At 61.5% G+C, this 14,469-nt stretch overlaps 1 protein-coding gene across 1 annotated transcript in view; it reads right to left on the bottom strand.

The window, feature by feature from the left end:
* Positions 1-14,207, bottom strand: part of NOL4L (nucleolar protein 4 like) — a 127,445-nt gene extending 113,238 nt beyond the window's left edge. The window contains exon 1 of the mRNA XM_058562945.1: positions 13,506-14,207. Coding sequence (XP_058418928.1) covers positions 13,506-13,826 — 321 coding nt within the window. The 5' untranslated portion in view covers positions 13,827-14,207. The remainder of the gene's footprint in view (positions 1-13,505) is intronic.
* Positions 14,208-14,469: the final 262 nt, after the last annotated feature.

The following is a 14,469-nucleotide window of genomic DNA, read 5'->3' as shown; positions in this document are numbered from 1 at the left end:
TGCCAATCACAGAGCCTTACCGTGTGCCAGGCCCCAGGCTCAGTCTCTCACCTATGTCCAACAACCCCACACAGCACGTTCTATTGCACCGCTCATTTTACAGAGGAGAAAACTAAGGCCCAGAGAGGTTAATTAATTTCCCCAAGGTCACTCAGCTACAAGCAGCACAGCCAGGATTTGAACCCAGGGCTGGGTTATTCTCAGTTACACCATTAATACCTCCCAAATTGGGATCTCACCAATGACACCGTCAACTCATTTGTAAATCCCCAGAGGGCGGGGACCTGTAGGTGGGGCCCCGGATGAACAACCCCAATGCTCTGTCACATCTGAGGCCTTGCCTTGGCTCCCCACCGCAGCCTGGAACCACCTTCCTGATGAGGAAACCAAGGCTGGGAGCCGGGAATACTTTCTAGAATGGTAGGGCTGAGAAGTGGCAGACAAGGGCCTCAAAACTCCATCTTCTGGGGCCTGGCCAAGGTCACCCTCCAAAGCCGCCCCACCCCTCCTGCCCCCACCGCCACCTCATGTCCCAGCACAGGGGCAGGGGATTGAGTCCCCAGACCACAAGCCCTGGATGAGGCAGTGGGGCCCGGCCGATGACAGAAAACCCCTCCACGCCAGAGGCCTGTCTCAAGACCCGGGGCCACTGGGCTGCCCTGCGGGCTGACCTCTCACCTCTGCCTCTTGCCTAAGTGGGCAGAAGCCATGAAAACTGGGCTGCAGGAGCTGGAGGGGAGCTGAGCATTTAAAACACACGCACAGTGTGCACAGCTACCCGTGCACGCTGGTCATCACGGTAACAATAGTAACAGCAACAACAGGAACGGCAGCCAGTGCTCCGGGAGCACTCCACTGTGGGCCCTGCACTCGGCTAGGCTTTAGGAGCCCTGATTCTCGCAACAGTCCAGTGAAGCAGGGACTATCATAACCCCCAATTTCTAAATGTAGAAACTGAGGCACAGAGAGGTTGAGTAAGTTGCCCGAGTCACACAGCGAGTATATGGCGGATTCAGAATTCAAACCCAGGCAGCCCAGCTCCCAGGCAAAGTACGTCAGGGAGGACGCACAAGAGACCAGATCCCTCTGGCAGGGGAACTGGGGGGGGGGGGGCTGCTGTTTTGTTGTTGTTGCTTTGTCATGTGCGAGCGTGCGTGTGTGCGTGTGTGTGAAAACAAACCTCTCTGTGTGCCCTTTGTCCATAGTGCCCCTCCCGCCTCCTGGGAGGCCCTATCCCCTCCTCCCCCATTTCATGGCTCACCTCCTCCTAAGAGGCCTCCCTAGTTCCTTCCCAGCTTCTTGGGGCACTGTCTCCCCACCCTGACCCCCCTCTATGCCGCCTGGACCAGGCACTGGCCACCCGTCTCCTCACACGGCTGCCAGCAGCTGGCTGTGACCTGGTGTTGGGCCACGCCCTGTCTCATGCTGGTGGGCACAAGGCTCCCCACCTCAGCTGGGGTGCACCGCGCCGGCTGACCAGCTGGCTGGCTGGCTGGCTGTGGGCTCCACGCCACAACCCGGCCCCCTGAACCACAGAATCCCTCGGTGACCTCTGAGGGCCAATCCTACCAGTAGATCCTGTTTGCGCCTAAGAAGCGCGTCCCGGGGGTCAGCACACTCTGCCAGACAGACTCACACCCGTCTTCCCATCCTGGGAAGAGCCACTGTCCCCACCTGTGTCACGCCACAGGGGATCCCAGGATCTGAGCCTTGCTGTCTGATGGGTGAATTAGGGAGCCGAGGACACGACACTTCTCTGACACTTCTCCAATGCACCGGCTCAAGTCCCTGCTCTGCCTCTTAGCAGCTGTGTGGCCTCAGGCTTGTTACTTAACCTCTCTGAGCCCCAATTTCCTCATCAGCAAGATGAGGATCATAACAGTAGCCATGTTCGGACACTCACACGGAGTCAGGTGCACAAAGCGTTTAGCAGGGCACCTGGCACTTTGTGAGCACTCGGCAAATACTAGCTATATCACGATTGTCATTGTTCTTGCTCAGTGGCCTACCGAGTACTTTATGTATCTCACATTATCCTCACAACCCTAAAAGGTAGTGGATATTACTATCCCGATTTTACAGATGTGGAGATGGAGGCTCAGAGAGGTTGAGATGTGCCCAAGGGTGCACAGCTTGTTTGTGAGGCAGGATTTGAACACAGGGCTCTCTACCCCAGGGAGCATGCCCACTCTTAGTCCCATAATGGGCAGCCTGGACTCTGTGAAGCCCATGGCCCCTCTTGCCCTCCTTCCCTGACAGCCAGCTTTTGACTGGACCCACAGGACTTCCACTTCCCACCTGCTTTGGCTCGGCTTCCGTCAGGCCTTCTCTCATATCCAGATGCGGGGCATGGTGGTCTGCCAGTCCTGGAGGGCAGACCCAGCTGCCCACCCCTCCTCTTGGAAGGCCTCCCCTGCAGTTTCCTGCACACACTCTGCTTCATGCTCTTCTGCTTCTGTCCACCACCCTTCTATCCCGCTCTGCTCCAGCATCCCCGGGCCCGGCCCCGACTCCACATCCCCAGGTCTAACTGCCACCGCCACAACACAGGCGCAAGGGGAGAAAAGCTCCTGTTTCCTGCGCTGACCACTTGACATGGAGTCTCTCTGCATCTCCCCACAGCAACCCTGTGAGATGGGTAATACTCTTGGGCCCACTTTACAGAAGAGGAAACTGAGGTTCAGAGAGGGGCAGCAACTTGTTTCAAGGTCTTCCAGCTAGTGAGTAGCAGAGCTCAATTCAAACCTGGGGCCGGTCTGAGCTCCAAAGCCCAACTCAGCAGCCCTGTTCCACATGGCCTGGTCACAGCTTCTAGGGTTATTGATTGGATCACAGTCAAAATCCTAATTATAGCTCCCTTTTATTGAGGGCTTGACTATGTCCACACACTGGTATGGATGCTTCTGTGCTATGGAATATAGTGTATGGTATAGAATACAGTATAGAAGGGGGATATAAGTGAAGCCACAGCTATTATCACCCCATTTTACAGATGAGGAAACTGAGGCTCAGAGAGGAGAAGTGACTTGCCCAAGATTGCACAGCAGTAAATGGCAGAGCCTGGACCCAGCCCCTGCCTCCACACTCCCTACCCCTCTGCTGACCTGCAGGGGCCTCACATTCAACATAAAACCCTCTGCCCCCAGTCTGCTCCTGTCCCGGCCTCCAGATGTCCCAGAGAGGCGCTGTCCCCCATGGAGCTTCCCAGCCTGAACTCTCTGAGCTGCCTCCCTACCGCTCTCCCCCTGCGCCCAGGCTTTCCTAACCTCCTTTCCTTTCCAAAGCCTCCTAACCACCCGTCGGGGGCTAAAAGCTGTCAGATTTCGGGATCTTCACACTGGGGAGGGGGAGGTCCTCTGAGGGACCCTGAGATGGAGCAGCAGCCCCTACTCTGTGGCCTGCCTGTCAGGCTTGGTTTTACGTCACCTTCCCCCCAGGGTGTGGGTTTTCACTCTCCTATAGGCAAGGGGTCAGGGGATCAGAGCAGTCAAGCCATTTGCCCAGAACCAGAAGCCGGTGGCAGAGCTGGGGTCCAAATGCAGGTCTGCTGTTGGCCACGTGACTCTTGGCCTCCCCTAGGGTTGTCCTATCCAGGAGAGCCCCTGTGGCCTGGGAAGACCCCTCCACATCCCCACGAAAATGACCGTCCTGCTATTGCAGGATTTTACACAATTCTCTCCTTGGTTTTCCCAAGAACCCTGTGGGGGCGAGACAACCATCAGACCCATCTTTCAGATGAAGAAACTGAAGCACCAAGTGGTTACTTTGCCGGGTGCCCAGCAGAGGCTGAGCCTTGGTTTGCTAACCTGTAGAATGGGGTCATAATGGCCTCCCAGGGCGGCTGAGGACTATGGAAGACTGTGGAAGCCAGGGGCTTTCGGAGACACACCCTCAGGATGCTCGCAGACAAGGCCCGAGGCCTGCACGCGTCTTTCTCGACCTGCCAGCATCCAGTCAGGGCCTGGCCTGCCAAGGGAAGGGCCCCATGTCTCCCTGAACATTTCCTCAGCCCCAGGATGCCGAGAAAACGATGAGTCATCCACCCAAGCTTAGGCCTCCCAGGAGCCTGCGCCGGGTCCCAGCCGGGGCGGGGAAGGTTCCTCGCTGGGAAGGGGCCCCGTGGACACAGTGACTCCCGAGCTGGCCCCACTGAGCCCTGAGTCACCACGTCTCCTGCATGGCCTCCCACTGCCACATGCCACCAGCCTTGAGGACGGCTCTCAGATTCCGCCCACTGGACCCTGCCCCTGGGCCTTCACTCCAGATCTACGCGCCTGTCTACATTCCTGGTTTCCTAAAGGCCCCTCTTTCCACCCAAGAATACTAGGTCAACCATGGCCTTTGAGCCTCCCTCGCCCCCCTCCCATGTCATCCGGTCCCTGCCACTCAACCTCTCGTCCTGTGAGGGAACCAGCCCCTCCTCTTCATCCTGGGCCGGTCCTCTATCTCCACACCCCACTCTTTCTCAGCTCCTATTCTCCCTTCTCCGGAACACATCTCCCTCTCCACGGGGTTCCGCAGTTTCCTTCTAAAATCCAAATCTCACCTTATCTCCCCTCTACTTAAAAACCCTCCTGCGAACTCCTTGTTCTCCTAATGGTGACGCACCAGCTCCTGTGAGTGGCTTTCCAGATCCTTCTCTTCCATCTGTCCCGACCAATTTCACCAGCTCACCCCCTCAGGACCCCAGAGTGGTCCTCAAGCTGATTTGACCATTTACCCAGCCCCACTCCGTTTGAAGTGTTCTGCAGAAAGTGGCCCCATCGCCATTGTGACAGCCCGTGATAACCCGGCCCAAGCCCTTGCTCACATTCCCACCCCCGGGAATGAGCGTCCCTGTGTTCTGCTCTGGCTGAAAAATTTGTTTTGGCCCTCAAGGCCCAACTCAAATGTCACCTCCCTGAGGACTCCACGGACACCTCAAGCAGGAGGATGGGTCTGGGCCTCGGGGCTCCTGAGGCCCCGTGAGTGCAGAACTGGATGGGCAGTTCTCAGACTCTCGCTCTGAGGCATCTGCTGGCCCCACAGTGGGGAGACCCTTAGGGACAGAGGCTATTCCAGGCCCTGGGGATACAGCAGTGAACAAAACAGACTGGTCTGCCCTGGCAGAGCTCACAGCCTTGTGGGGAGACAGATACTAAATATATAAACTAGTAAAATATATGTACAATGTCAGGGGGTGATAAGGGCTATAGAGAAAAATAAAGAAGGAAAGAAAGGGGGGCACGAGAGGGTCCAAGGGACCTAAGGTGGTCCTGACTGGGTGATCAGGGAGGGCCTCTCGGAGGAGGTGACATTTGCACAAAGACTCGAAAGAGAAGGGGAGCCAGTCATGTAGAGATCTGGGGGAAGAGTATTCCAGGCTGGGGAACAGCCAGCGCAAGGGCCCTGGGGCAGGATTGTGTTTGGTGGTTTTTGGAATAGCAAAGAGGCCAGTATAGCTGAGACTGAATGAGCAAGAGCAGAGTGGAGGGAGGCGAGGGCAGTGGGCAGCCGGAGCCGATTGTGCAGAGCCTTGTAGGCTTCAGGAAAGATTCCGGCTCTTGCTTTGAGTGAGACAGGAGTCGTGGAGGGTTCTGAGCAGAGAAGGGAGAGAATCTGACTTGCTTTTTGCAAGTTCTGGCTGTGTGAGCCAGAGGGGGTTCCAGGGTGGCCGGAGTGGACACAGGGAGCCCAGCGGGGGGCTGATGCATCTCTGGGCTTGGATGAGGCTGAGGCAGTGGAGGCGGTGAGAAGAGAAAATCTGAGAGGTATTTTGAAGGTAGAATCGACAGGATTTGAAACGGGTTGGATGGGGAGGAAGGGGCGACAGGAAAATGGAGGCAAAAATGATGCCCAGGTGTGGCCTGAGCAACAGGACAGAACTGCTGTGACTGGGAGGACAGTGGAAGGAGCACAGGAGGGAGCGAGTGGATGAATGAATGACCGCAGGCTTTAGGACCAGGCAACTTGCACTCAGCTCTGGTGCTCCGTGGGAATTTGGGCGAGCTCCCACCACTTTCAGCCTTAGTTTCCCCATCTGCAGCTGAGAAGCCCCACGTCCCAGGGTGGCCAAGAGGACTGGACGCTGAGGGAGTCGAGGACCTTGCAGGGAGAGGACAGGCCCAGCCCCCCAACTGCTCTGTCCCACCCTTGCAGCCTGCCAGGAAGGGGGGTGGCGAGGGAGGGGGGTGGCATCTGTCTCCCGCCAGGCTGGGTCTGGGCAGGTGGCAGGGCTGCCTGAGCTCTGGGAAGCTTTTGTGGAGCACCCTCAGATGAGGGGGCACCATGAGCCTGGGGTGGGGAGGTGGGGAGAGCTGGGCACTGTGCACCCGTGCCTCCACACCCCGGGGCTTAGAGGGACAGCCAGCCATGGAACCCAAGCCCTGCCACTTGCTCACTGTGGGATTCGGGGAGGTTCCCTGGCCTCTCTGATGCCAAGTTCTCATCTACCTCATAGAACCCAGTGGCAATTAAATGAAATAAAGAGTCTGGCACATGGCAGAGGCTTGAAAACATGGGGGGCGTGCTCAGACCCCTGCTCGAGGGAAGCCATTCACCAGCCCCACTGTGTTCTCTGTAAGATGCTGGAGCCAGAACTTAGGTTCCTGGCCAGGGACTGGGGTGGGCTGGGGGTGGGGGCAGTGGGGAGAGGCCTCCGGGAGGCTCGTCCTTCTATCTTTCTCCCTGGAGAGTGCCTACAGGCCTTGGTGAAGCCCCCACCCTCACCCCTCCGGCACCCTTCCCTGACCTCTGGAATCTGGCACCCCCAGCACCAGGAAGGAATTCAGAGGCAGCAGTGACCACAGGAGCCTTCCCTGTGCAATGACTAGGGAAACTGAGGCTCAGAGCAAGGTAGGAACCAGCCAGGCAGAGAGAGACCTGAGCCTTCACATCCGCAGTTGTGTGCACTTGTGCCACGCCTACGCCCCTCACCAAGACTCTCCTGGTGTTCTGTGCACTGGAGACACAAAAATGACTCAGACACAATCTCTAGGGAACTCATTGCTGCTGCCCACCTACTATGTGCCAGGGACTTGGCTGGTGCTTTATTTCCACTGTCTCATTTAATATCCATGATATCTTTCACCACCATCCCATTTTCCGAGTGAGAAAACAGGCTCAGCGAGATCGCATAGCAGCTAATACTTCCTAAGACTTACTATACTCTTCAGGCTTCACATGCGTTATGCATTAATCTCCATACCAGTCCTAGGAGGGAGACAGGTCATCAGCTCCATTTTACAGATGAGAAAAATAAGGCCAAACTGGTGAAAGGGCAGAGCTGGGGTTTGAACCCAGTGCCCTGTGCTTGAACTCCCAGGCCCGTCCCCTCCCCCTACATGAGGGTAGGCCAGGAGCAGAAAGTGGACTCAGGAGTCCTTGTTCTAATAAGCTGCCAGCCTGGGCGGGCCCTCACCTGCTTCCTTCTGCTCCCTCTCCTCCTTTGGGGTCCAGGGTCCAGGTGTGGCTTTGACACAAAGAGTGACCTCCTCAAATGACAGCAGAGGCTTTTCCAGTTTGCCAAGCCTCCTGGAAGTGGGGCTTTGGAGCCCATTTTCCAGACAAGGAAACTGCGACTCGGAGAGGTCAGGCAGGGTACTAGCCTGAGGTGACATGGCAGGGAAGTGGCTGAGTTGGGCTCCCATCCGTTCTGGTCCCCTCACTTCAAGTTCAGAGCCCTCTCTCCCAGAAGGACCCACTCTGCCCCTCCGTGGTGCTTGGCACTGGGCTCAGTAAGTGCCACCATGGCAAAGGTCCCAAGCTTTGTCCTGCTGCGCTTGTAGGGCAGGGAGTCCGGGAGGAAGAGCAAGGCTGGAAACAGGGAGGCACCTTGGCCACTGTCATAGGGACAGGGACATGGCGCCACGCCTTACGTCCACTCCCTCCCTCACACTTGGCCTCAGCAGCTGCTGAGACCCCACAGGCAGCAGGGGCCAGGGCAGCAGCTCGGGTTGACTCAGTTATGAGGAAGGACATCACTGTCGGCACCGCCCTGCCAGACTGACGGCGTTTTTTCAATGGGATCCCGAACATGTGCGTATGCACACACAGTCACACTTGTGGTCCGCCAATGCCCACACCCCAGGTGCTTGCACATCTGCCAACACAGACGCTCACACTCACACACATACACAAGCATGCAGTCTCCCCTCCACTTATACACACACACACACACACTCACACACACACTGCCCTGAGCACACAAGCACCCCCAGCCTGCACATGCACACTCATGCCCGCACAGTCACACTTCTGCACACACACACATGCACACAGCCTCCATGTGCACACACATGGTCTGCCCCATGAGCCCACGCGCATGTGCACAGTACTCAATCAATCCCACAGCCTCCAAGGTAAGAGATGACTTGGAGAAGCCCAGGTTTGCCTGAGGCTGGGTCAGGCCCCTGATCTTTGTCCCTGAGCAGCCCCAGCCATAGGCTCCCTACTCCCCAGTCTTCCCAGTAGCATTTTTAGAGTCCCAGATGGGCCTCCTGACTCCCACACACTGGGGGACAGGAGGGCAGCCTGTAGAGGCCACGGAGGAGAGGATGTTCATGTCAGGTCTCAGCCAAGGAGGAAGGGGGCAGGCTATCCCTACCCCCCAGCAGAGAGTGAGGGGTGGCCCTGGGAAGGCAGAGCCTGATCCTCCAGGATCACAGCCCCCTCGAGTCCCTGAGACCACATTCACCCGAATCACCGAGGCTTAATCAACAAAATAGCCCACTTCTGCCACTTACGAGAGCTCTAAATGGGGCCTGTGCCAGACATCACTGTCAGCCTTCTCTGTGAAAGTCCCCCAGGACCCAAGACAACAGAGGCCTCCTCCCTTCTCCTCACCCCATACGTGTCCTAGTGAGCCCGAAGAAGGTCCCCAGACACCTTACACGGAGCCAATCCTGCCTCAAGCACCAGCCAGCGATTACAGATATCTTGACCAGGGGGATGCTTCTAAACTAATTCAGACTAAGGGGCAATGGACTGAAAGCTTGTCATAAAAGACCTATGCTTTCAAACTGGGTCAGAATGGAGGTGTGTACAGGCAGTCACCAAGCTCAGGGCTGCCCCTCGGCGGGCAGCCTCAGGGAAGTTCTGAACCTCCCTAAGCCTCAGTTTACTCATCTGAAGGATGACAGTAATAACAGCACTGACCTCTGGGCTGCTGTGAGGATTCGACAAATTAATGTGTATCGGCGCCTCGGCACAGTGACAGGCACACAGTAGGGTGACCCACTGTGGTGACGATTTGGAGAAAAGCAAGAAATATCGAGGTACTCAGCTGAAGGTCACAGCATATATTACACTGTGCTAAGTCAGAGGCCATTTCCCGCCCAGACCAGTGGCCGCAGGTGCCAAAGGTTTGCACAAAAGCTCTGGGGAGACTGGAGACTGTGAAAATGCTCTCTGCTAAATGAACGTTGTCTGCAAACTGGGAAAAGACCACCATTAGTCAATCTGGCCAGCGGAACACCTGGGGTCCAGCTCGCAAAAGCCTGGTGTTGAGAGTGGAGTTTGGCAATCTGGCACTTCCCCTGAGGGAATGGGGTGCTAACGGGGGGATCCTGGCACGGGGTGGGCCAACGGAGAAGCCACAGTGGAGCAGGGGGATCTGTGTTCCAGTCCTGGCTCCCCACCAACGGAAACTTCCTCTCTGGAGGCCTCAGTTTTCCCATCTGGAAGATGGTAGAGTTGGGCTGAGAACAGCTATCTCCAAGGTGCCTTGGGGCTCTCTGGTCCCAGGAGAGGCCCACAGATGGCCCCAGGCTTGCCCCAAACATAACCTGCGGCCCTTGTAGGCCGCAGGGACAGCCCCACTCTGAGAGACCAGAGGAAAAGGAAAGGGGTTGGTTCACTTTTTGGCCAATGCTGGAACGGAATCGGAGGGTCTTGTCTCCAAGGGGTTCGCTTCCCCCTGCTTGGCAGCCCTCGGAGGCCAGAGCAAGCCAAATGCAAGAAATAATACATCCTAACCAGGCTTTGCCCAGTCAGGAGGCCCCGGCTGGCTCTTGTCATAAAAAGATCTTATCCCCATGAGCGCCTGTGCCCGCTGGTGGTGGACTCCGCCCACCTCCCTCAGCCCTCAGCACTCCGCCTCCACTTCTATTTCCTGTGACAACCTGCAAACTGAAGACCAACTTGCCTCCCCCCAACGCCCAGGCTGGCTCCTGCCCGACCCCTGCCCCGCCCCACCCCCCACCCAGGCCCCAGCTGCAGGAGGCCCTGGCAGAGTGTAATTCCCCTCGCCCTCCTCTCCGCCCTGGGCCCGTCCGGACAGATTAAGCCTTTGTCACACACACCCAGAAAAGCTCAGGGCCAGATGGGACAGGACAAGTGGTGTCAGATCATCGACCCGCGGCCGGCCAGGACCTGGGAAGGGCCCCGACCACAGCCCCGCATATGGCTGTGGGAGGAGGAAAGGGGGCCCAGAGAGGGGCCAGCCGGAGAGCAACATGGAAGAGAAATGACACACCACGGCCACCCTTGGGACCTGAGCCCACGCGGGGACCTTTGTTCGGCTGCTGGATGACCCAACTGCCACAGACCATCTTCCCCAAAGTCGTTCTGCCTGCCTGCCTTCCCTTGGAGCCTCCATGGGCTTCCAGATCATATCCTCAGCTATGCCCACCTCCCCTAACAGCTGGGTGCCCCAAGGAGCAGGCACAGAGTCCCACCCACCCCAATGCCCCAGCGTCCCCACAAAGCATGTGGGTGCTAAATAAATGCGTCGGACAAAGGTTTATGGCCCAATGACCTTCACGAAAACCCACCCAGGACAAAACTATGGGATCTCTCCCAACTGCCACCAGACGCAAAGATAACTTTAATTGTGTGCATGTGTGTGTGTCCGTGTGTGTCTGTGTGTGTAGGCCAGTAAAGGTAGGGGACGTGCTTTGCACCTTTCAAAGGAGGTCCCATTCAGCCCCTCCCAGGAAGATGCCACGGCTGCCCCAGAATTCCCAGCAGGAATTGTTCCTCTTAGATCAGTGAAAGGAAAATGGAAATGTAAAAATAATAACTGAGTCCCAGGAATGTGTGTGCAGATGGGGGTGGCAGGACTAGGGGCATCTCCCGCGGCTGGCTCCGGTTGGCTGGGCGAGTGGCAGGTAACTAACGGGCTCTCTGGGGACCAGCAGGCCAGGCAGGCGGGTGTGGGGAGCTCGAGGGGCGGGCTGTCGCAGGAGGGCACGTCTGTTGTGTTTGTTGTCCTCCTGGCAGCCTGGGCAGGGAGGCCTGGGTCCCCCTTCTCTGCCTCCCAGGCAGGTGGTCCCTTGGGAAGGGCTTATTATGAGCCTGAGAGCCAGGGTGGAGGCTGGTGAGGCCCCTGCTGACAGGCAAGGCAGGTCAGCATGGGCCTCGGGAAAGGTCTGAAGAAGCCGGCTGGGCTGGCAGGACCTGGAGCCCAGGCCCGGCACCCATTCTGCATGTGGCCTGGATGGACGTGTGCGCTTGCTCCGCCCTGACAGCTGTGTGGCTCAGGGGAAGGGGGACTGCCCCATGATGCCCACCCCTGGGTAATAAGTCAACCCACACAGATAACCAGTAAACCAGCTGCCATGTCTGAGGGTCACCTGCCCCCGAACTCCAGGAATGGGTGGAGTGGGGGCTCCTATCTCAGTCTAAGAAGGTGGTTGGGTCAAGACCCCCAGCTCCCTGGGGTGGGAGTGGGGGGTACTAACTGACCTGGGAAGCCTGGATGGCTGAGAGCACTGACCTGGGGTAAGGGGCACAAACCCAGCCAAACATCTGGTGGGTCACTGACCTCGGAAAACCACACTTCCACCGCGGACACTAGTCCAAGATGGGGGAGAACCGAACAGGGTCCCGGACTGGCAAGGTGGGGAGGGCACACCTAGGCAGGGGAGAGGCAATACCCGTACTCCCCGTGTGGGAAAGTGGGCACTGATTTAGGCTGGGGGAGGGGTCCCTGACTCGATCGGGGGAGGGGACAATGACCCAGGCTCCCGGGGTTCGGGGGAGAGCACTGATCGAGGCGCGGGTGGAACCCTGCCCCGGCGCCCCCTCCGGGAATGCGGCCCCAGCGCGCCCCTCCGCCCGGCCCCCTGCTTCGGTCCGGCCGGAGGCGGCAGCGGCGCAGATGGGCTGCTGGCGGCCGCAGCGGCAGCGGCGCGGTTATCAGCGCTCCTCGCAGATGGGCCGCCCGCCCTCCGCGCTCGCGGCTCCCCACTCCCCGCGGCCTGCAGCCCCGTCCCCTGGGCGCGGGGGGAGGCGCCTCCGGATCCGCTCCCTGGCTCCCGCCTCCCTCCCCGGCGGCCCCCTCACCCCGCGGGCCGGGCCCGGGCGGCCGCCGGAGGGGGAGGGGGAGGGGACAAGTGCACTTTTCGTAACGACCGAATCAATTGTGTGTGAAGAGCCCGCTCCGGCCGGGGACGGGGCTGAGCGCGGGGCGGGCGGGCCGGACGGGGGAGGAGCACGGAGGGGGGAGCGGGGGAGCGAGGGAGGGAGGGAGGCCGGCGCGGGGCGGCCCCGCTCGCTCGCTCGGGCCGGGCGAGGCCGGGGAGGGAGCGAGGGGGGCAGGGAGAGAGGCCGGCCCGCCCGGGCCGGGCCGGGGGCTGAACGCACTAATGGAGGGTCTCTGCGACGGAAAGTTCAAAGCTCAGCAGCGCCCCGGGAGCAGCCGCCCCCCCCAGCCCCCACCCGCTGCAGAACAATGAGGTCCCGGCGGGGGAGCCGCGGGGCCCGCGCCGCACGCCCTCTCCAGGGCGCCCCGGGCCGGAGGGGACGCCCTCGCCCGGCCGCCCGCCTCCTCCCTCTCGGCGGCTGCGGTTCCCCGCCCCCTCCCCCACGCCACCCCGCCCGGACCGGGCCGGCCCCGGGGACGGGGGAGGGGAGGGGATGGATAGGTCAGGCCGCCCCCGTCCCGGGGCGGGGGGAGCTAGGGGCCAGGGGGGCGGAGGGGGCGCCCCACCCACCCGCGGGAGGCTGCTCCTGCGCCAGGCTGCGGCTCCGGCTGCCCCTCCCCGGGCCAGCCCCGGGTGGGGTCGGGGAGACAGTGCCCGGGCGGGCCCCCTCCCCTGGCGCTGGGAAGCCCAGTGGACTCCCCGTCCCGTGGCTGCCCCTGCCCCCCTCCCGCGGCACCACCCTCCACACAGACACACACACCGCCCAGCCGGCCCGGGGGCGGGAGCGCGAGGCGCCCGGGACAGGCAGCCCCGGGGCGGGCGGGGTGGGGGGGAGGCTCAGGCTTCGGAGCAGCCGCCTGCTGGCTGGGGGAGGGGACGGGAGGACGGAACATGCTGGGGTGAGCAGCCCGGGACAGCCCGCCCGGCACGACCACGGCCCGGGCAGCGGCGCAGAGGGGGGCAGGGACGCCCCAAACCCGGAGCGCTGCCCGGGCGGGCCGGGGCGGGCGGGTGAGCAGAGACGCGTGCGCCTCGGGCGGGCCAGACCCACGGACAACCTCAGGGACACACGTTCGGACACACATCCACACCCCCACCCCGCCCCCGCCCGCCCCGAGCCCCGCGGCGGGACCGGCCCGCGGCCGCCGCGCGCGCACTCACCGAGCCCGTCTTGACCGGCACATACACCACTTGGCCCATCTTGGGTTCCCGGCCGCTGCCCAGGCGGAAGCCCTTGGAGCGCACCCAGAACTGGAACTTGCCTTTCTCGCCGGCCGCCGGGCCGCTGCCCGCGCCGGTCCCGCCGCCGCCCTGCAGGACCTCGGCGATCCGCTGGTATTTGCTGCGTGTCACCGTCTTGGTTTTGGCCGAGTCGCCGTAGGTGCGCAGGCACCAGTCCCGGAACTGGCGGCCCAGCTCCGAGTCCCCGGGGCTGCGCTCGCGCTCCCAGCCCCCGCGCAGCAGCAGCGTCGGCTTCGGCATCCTCCCGCCGCGCCCGGCGCCCTCGGGGGCGGGCCGGCCGCCGGGCCGCCCGGTGCCGGGGCTGGGCTGGGCTGGGCCGGGCCGGGGCGCGCCGCGGCCCGGGCTGTCCCACGGTGTGGCTCCGGCGCGGCTGCTTGATGGGCACGGGCGGCGGCCGGACGCGCGGGGCTGCGGCGCGCTCTGTCCTGCTCGGGCGGCGGCGGCGGCGGCGGCGGCGTTGGCGGCGGCGGCTCCGGCTCGCCTCCTGCTCCGCCTCCTCCTCCCCCCGGCCGGGATGCAGGAGCGATGGAGGCAGCTCCGGGCCCGGAGGTGCAGAGGGGGCGGGCCGCCCCGCGGGCGGCCGGGGGAGGCGGGAGGCGGGGAGCGGCCCCGGGCGCGGGGAGCGAGACCGAGCCTGGGCGCGGGCGGCGGCGGCGGCTGTCAGCTCGCGCGGCTCATCCTGCTCCTGCTCAGGCTCCCGCTGCCACTGCTCTTCCTCCTCCTCCTCCTCCCGCGCCCGCCTCCACCACGCCGCGGGATCCCACCTGTTAGAGCGTCGCAGCCTTCGCCGCCGCCCCCCCCCCGCGTCCGCCCGCAGGGCCCAGCCCCCGCCCCGGCCCGGCCCCTGGGAGCGCGGGGGCCGCCGCGCCCGCAGCCGCCGGGC

Source organism: Diceros bicornis, chromosome 19, assembly GCF_020826845.1.
Source record: "Diceros bicornis minor isolate mBicDic1 chromosome 19, mDicBic1.mat.cur, whole genome shotgun sequence".
Classification (NCBI taxonomy): domain Eukaryota; kingdom Metazoa; phylum Chordata; class Mammalia; order Perissodactyla; family Rhinocerotidae; genus Diceros; species Diceros bicornis.
This window is presented reverse-complemented; position numbering and strand designations above follow the sequence as displayed.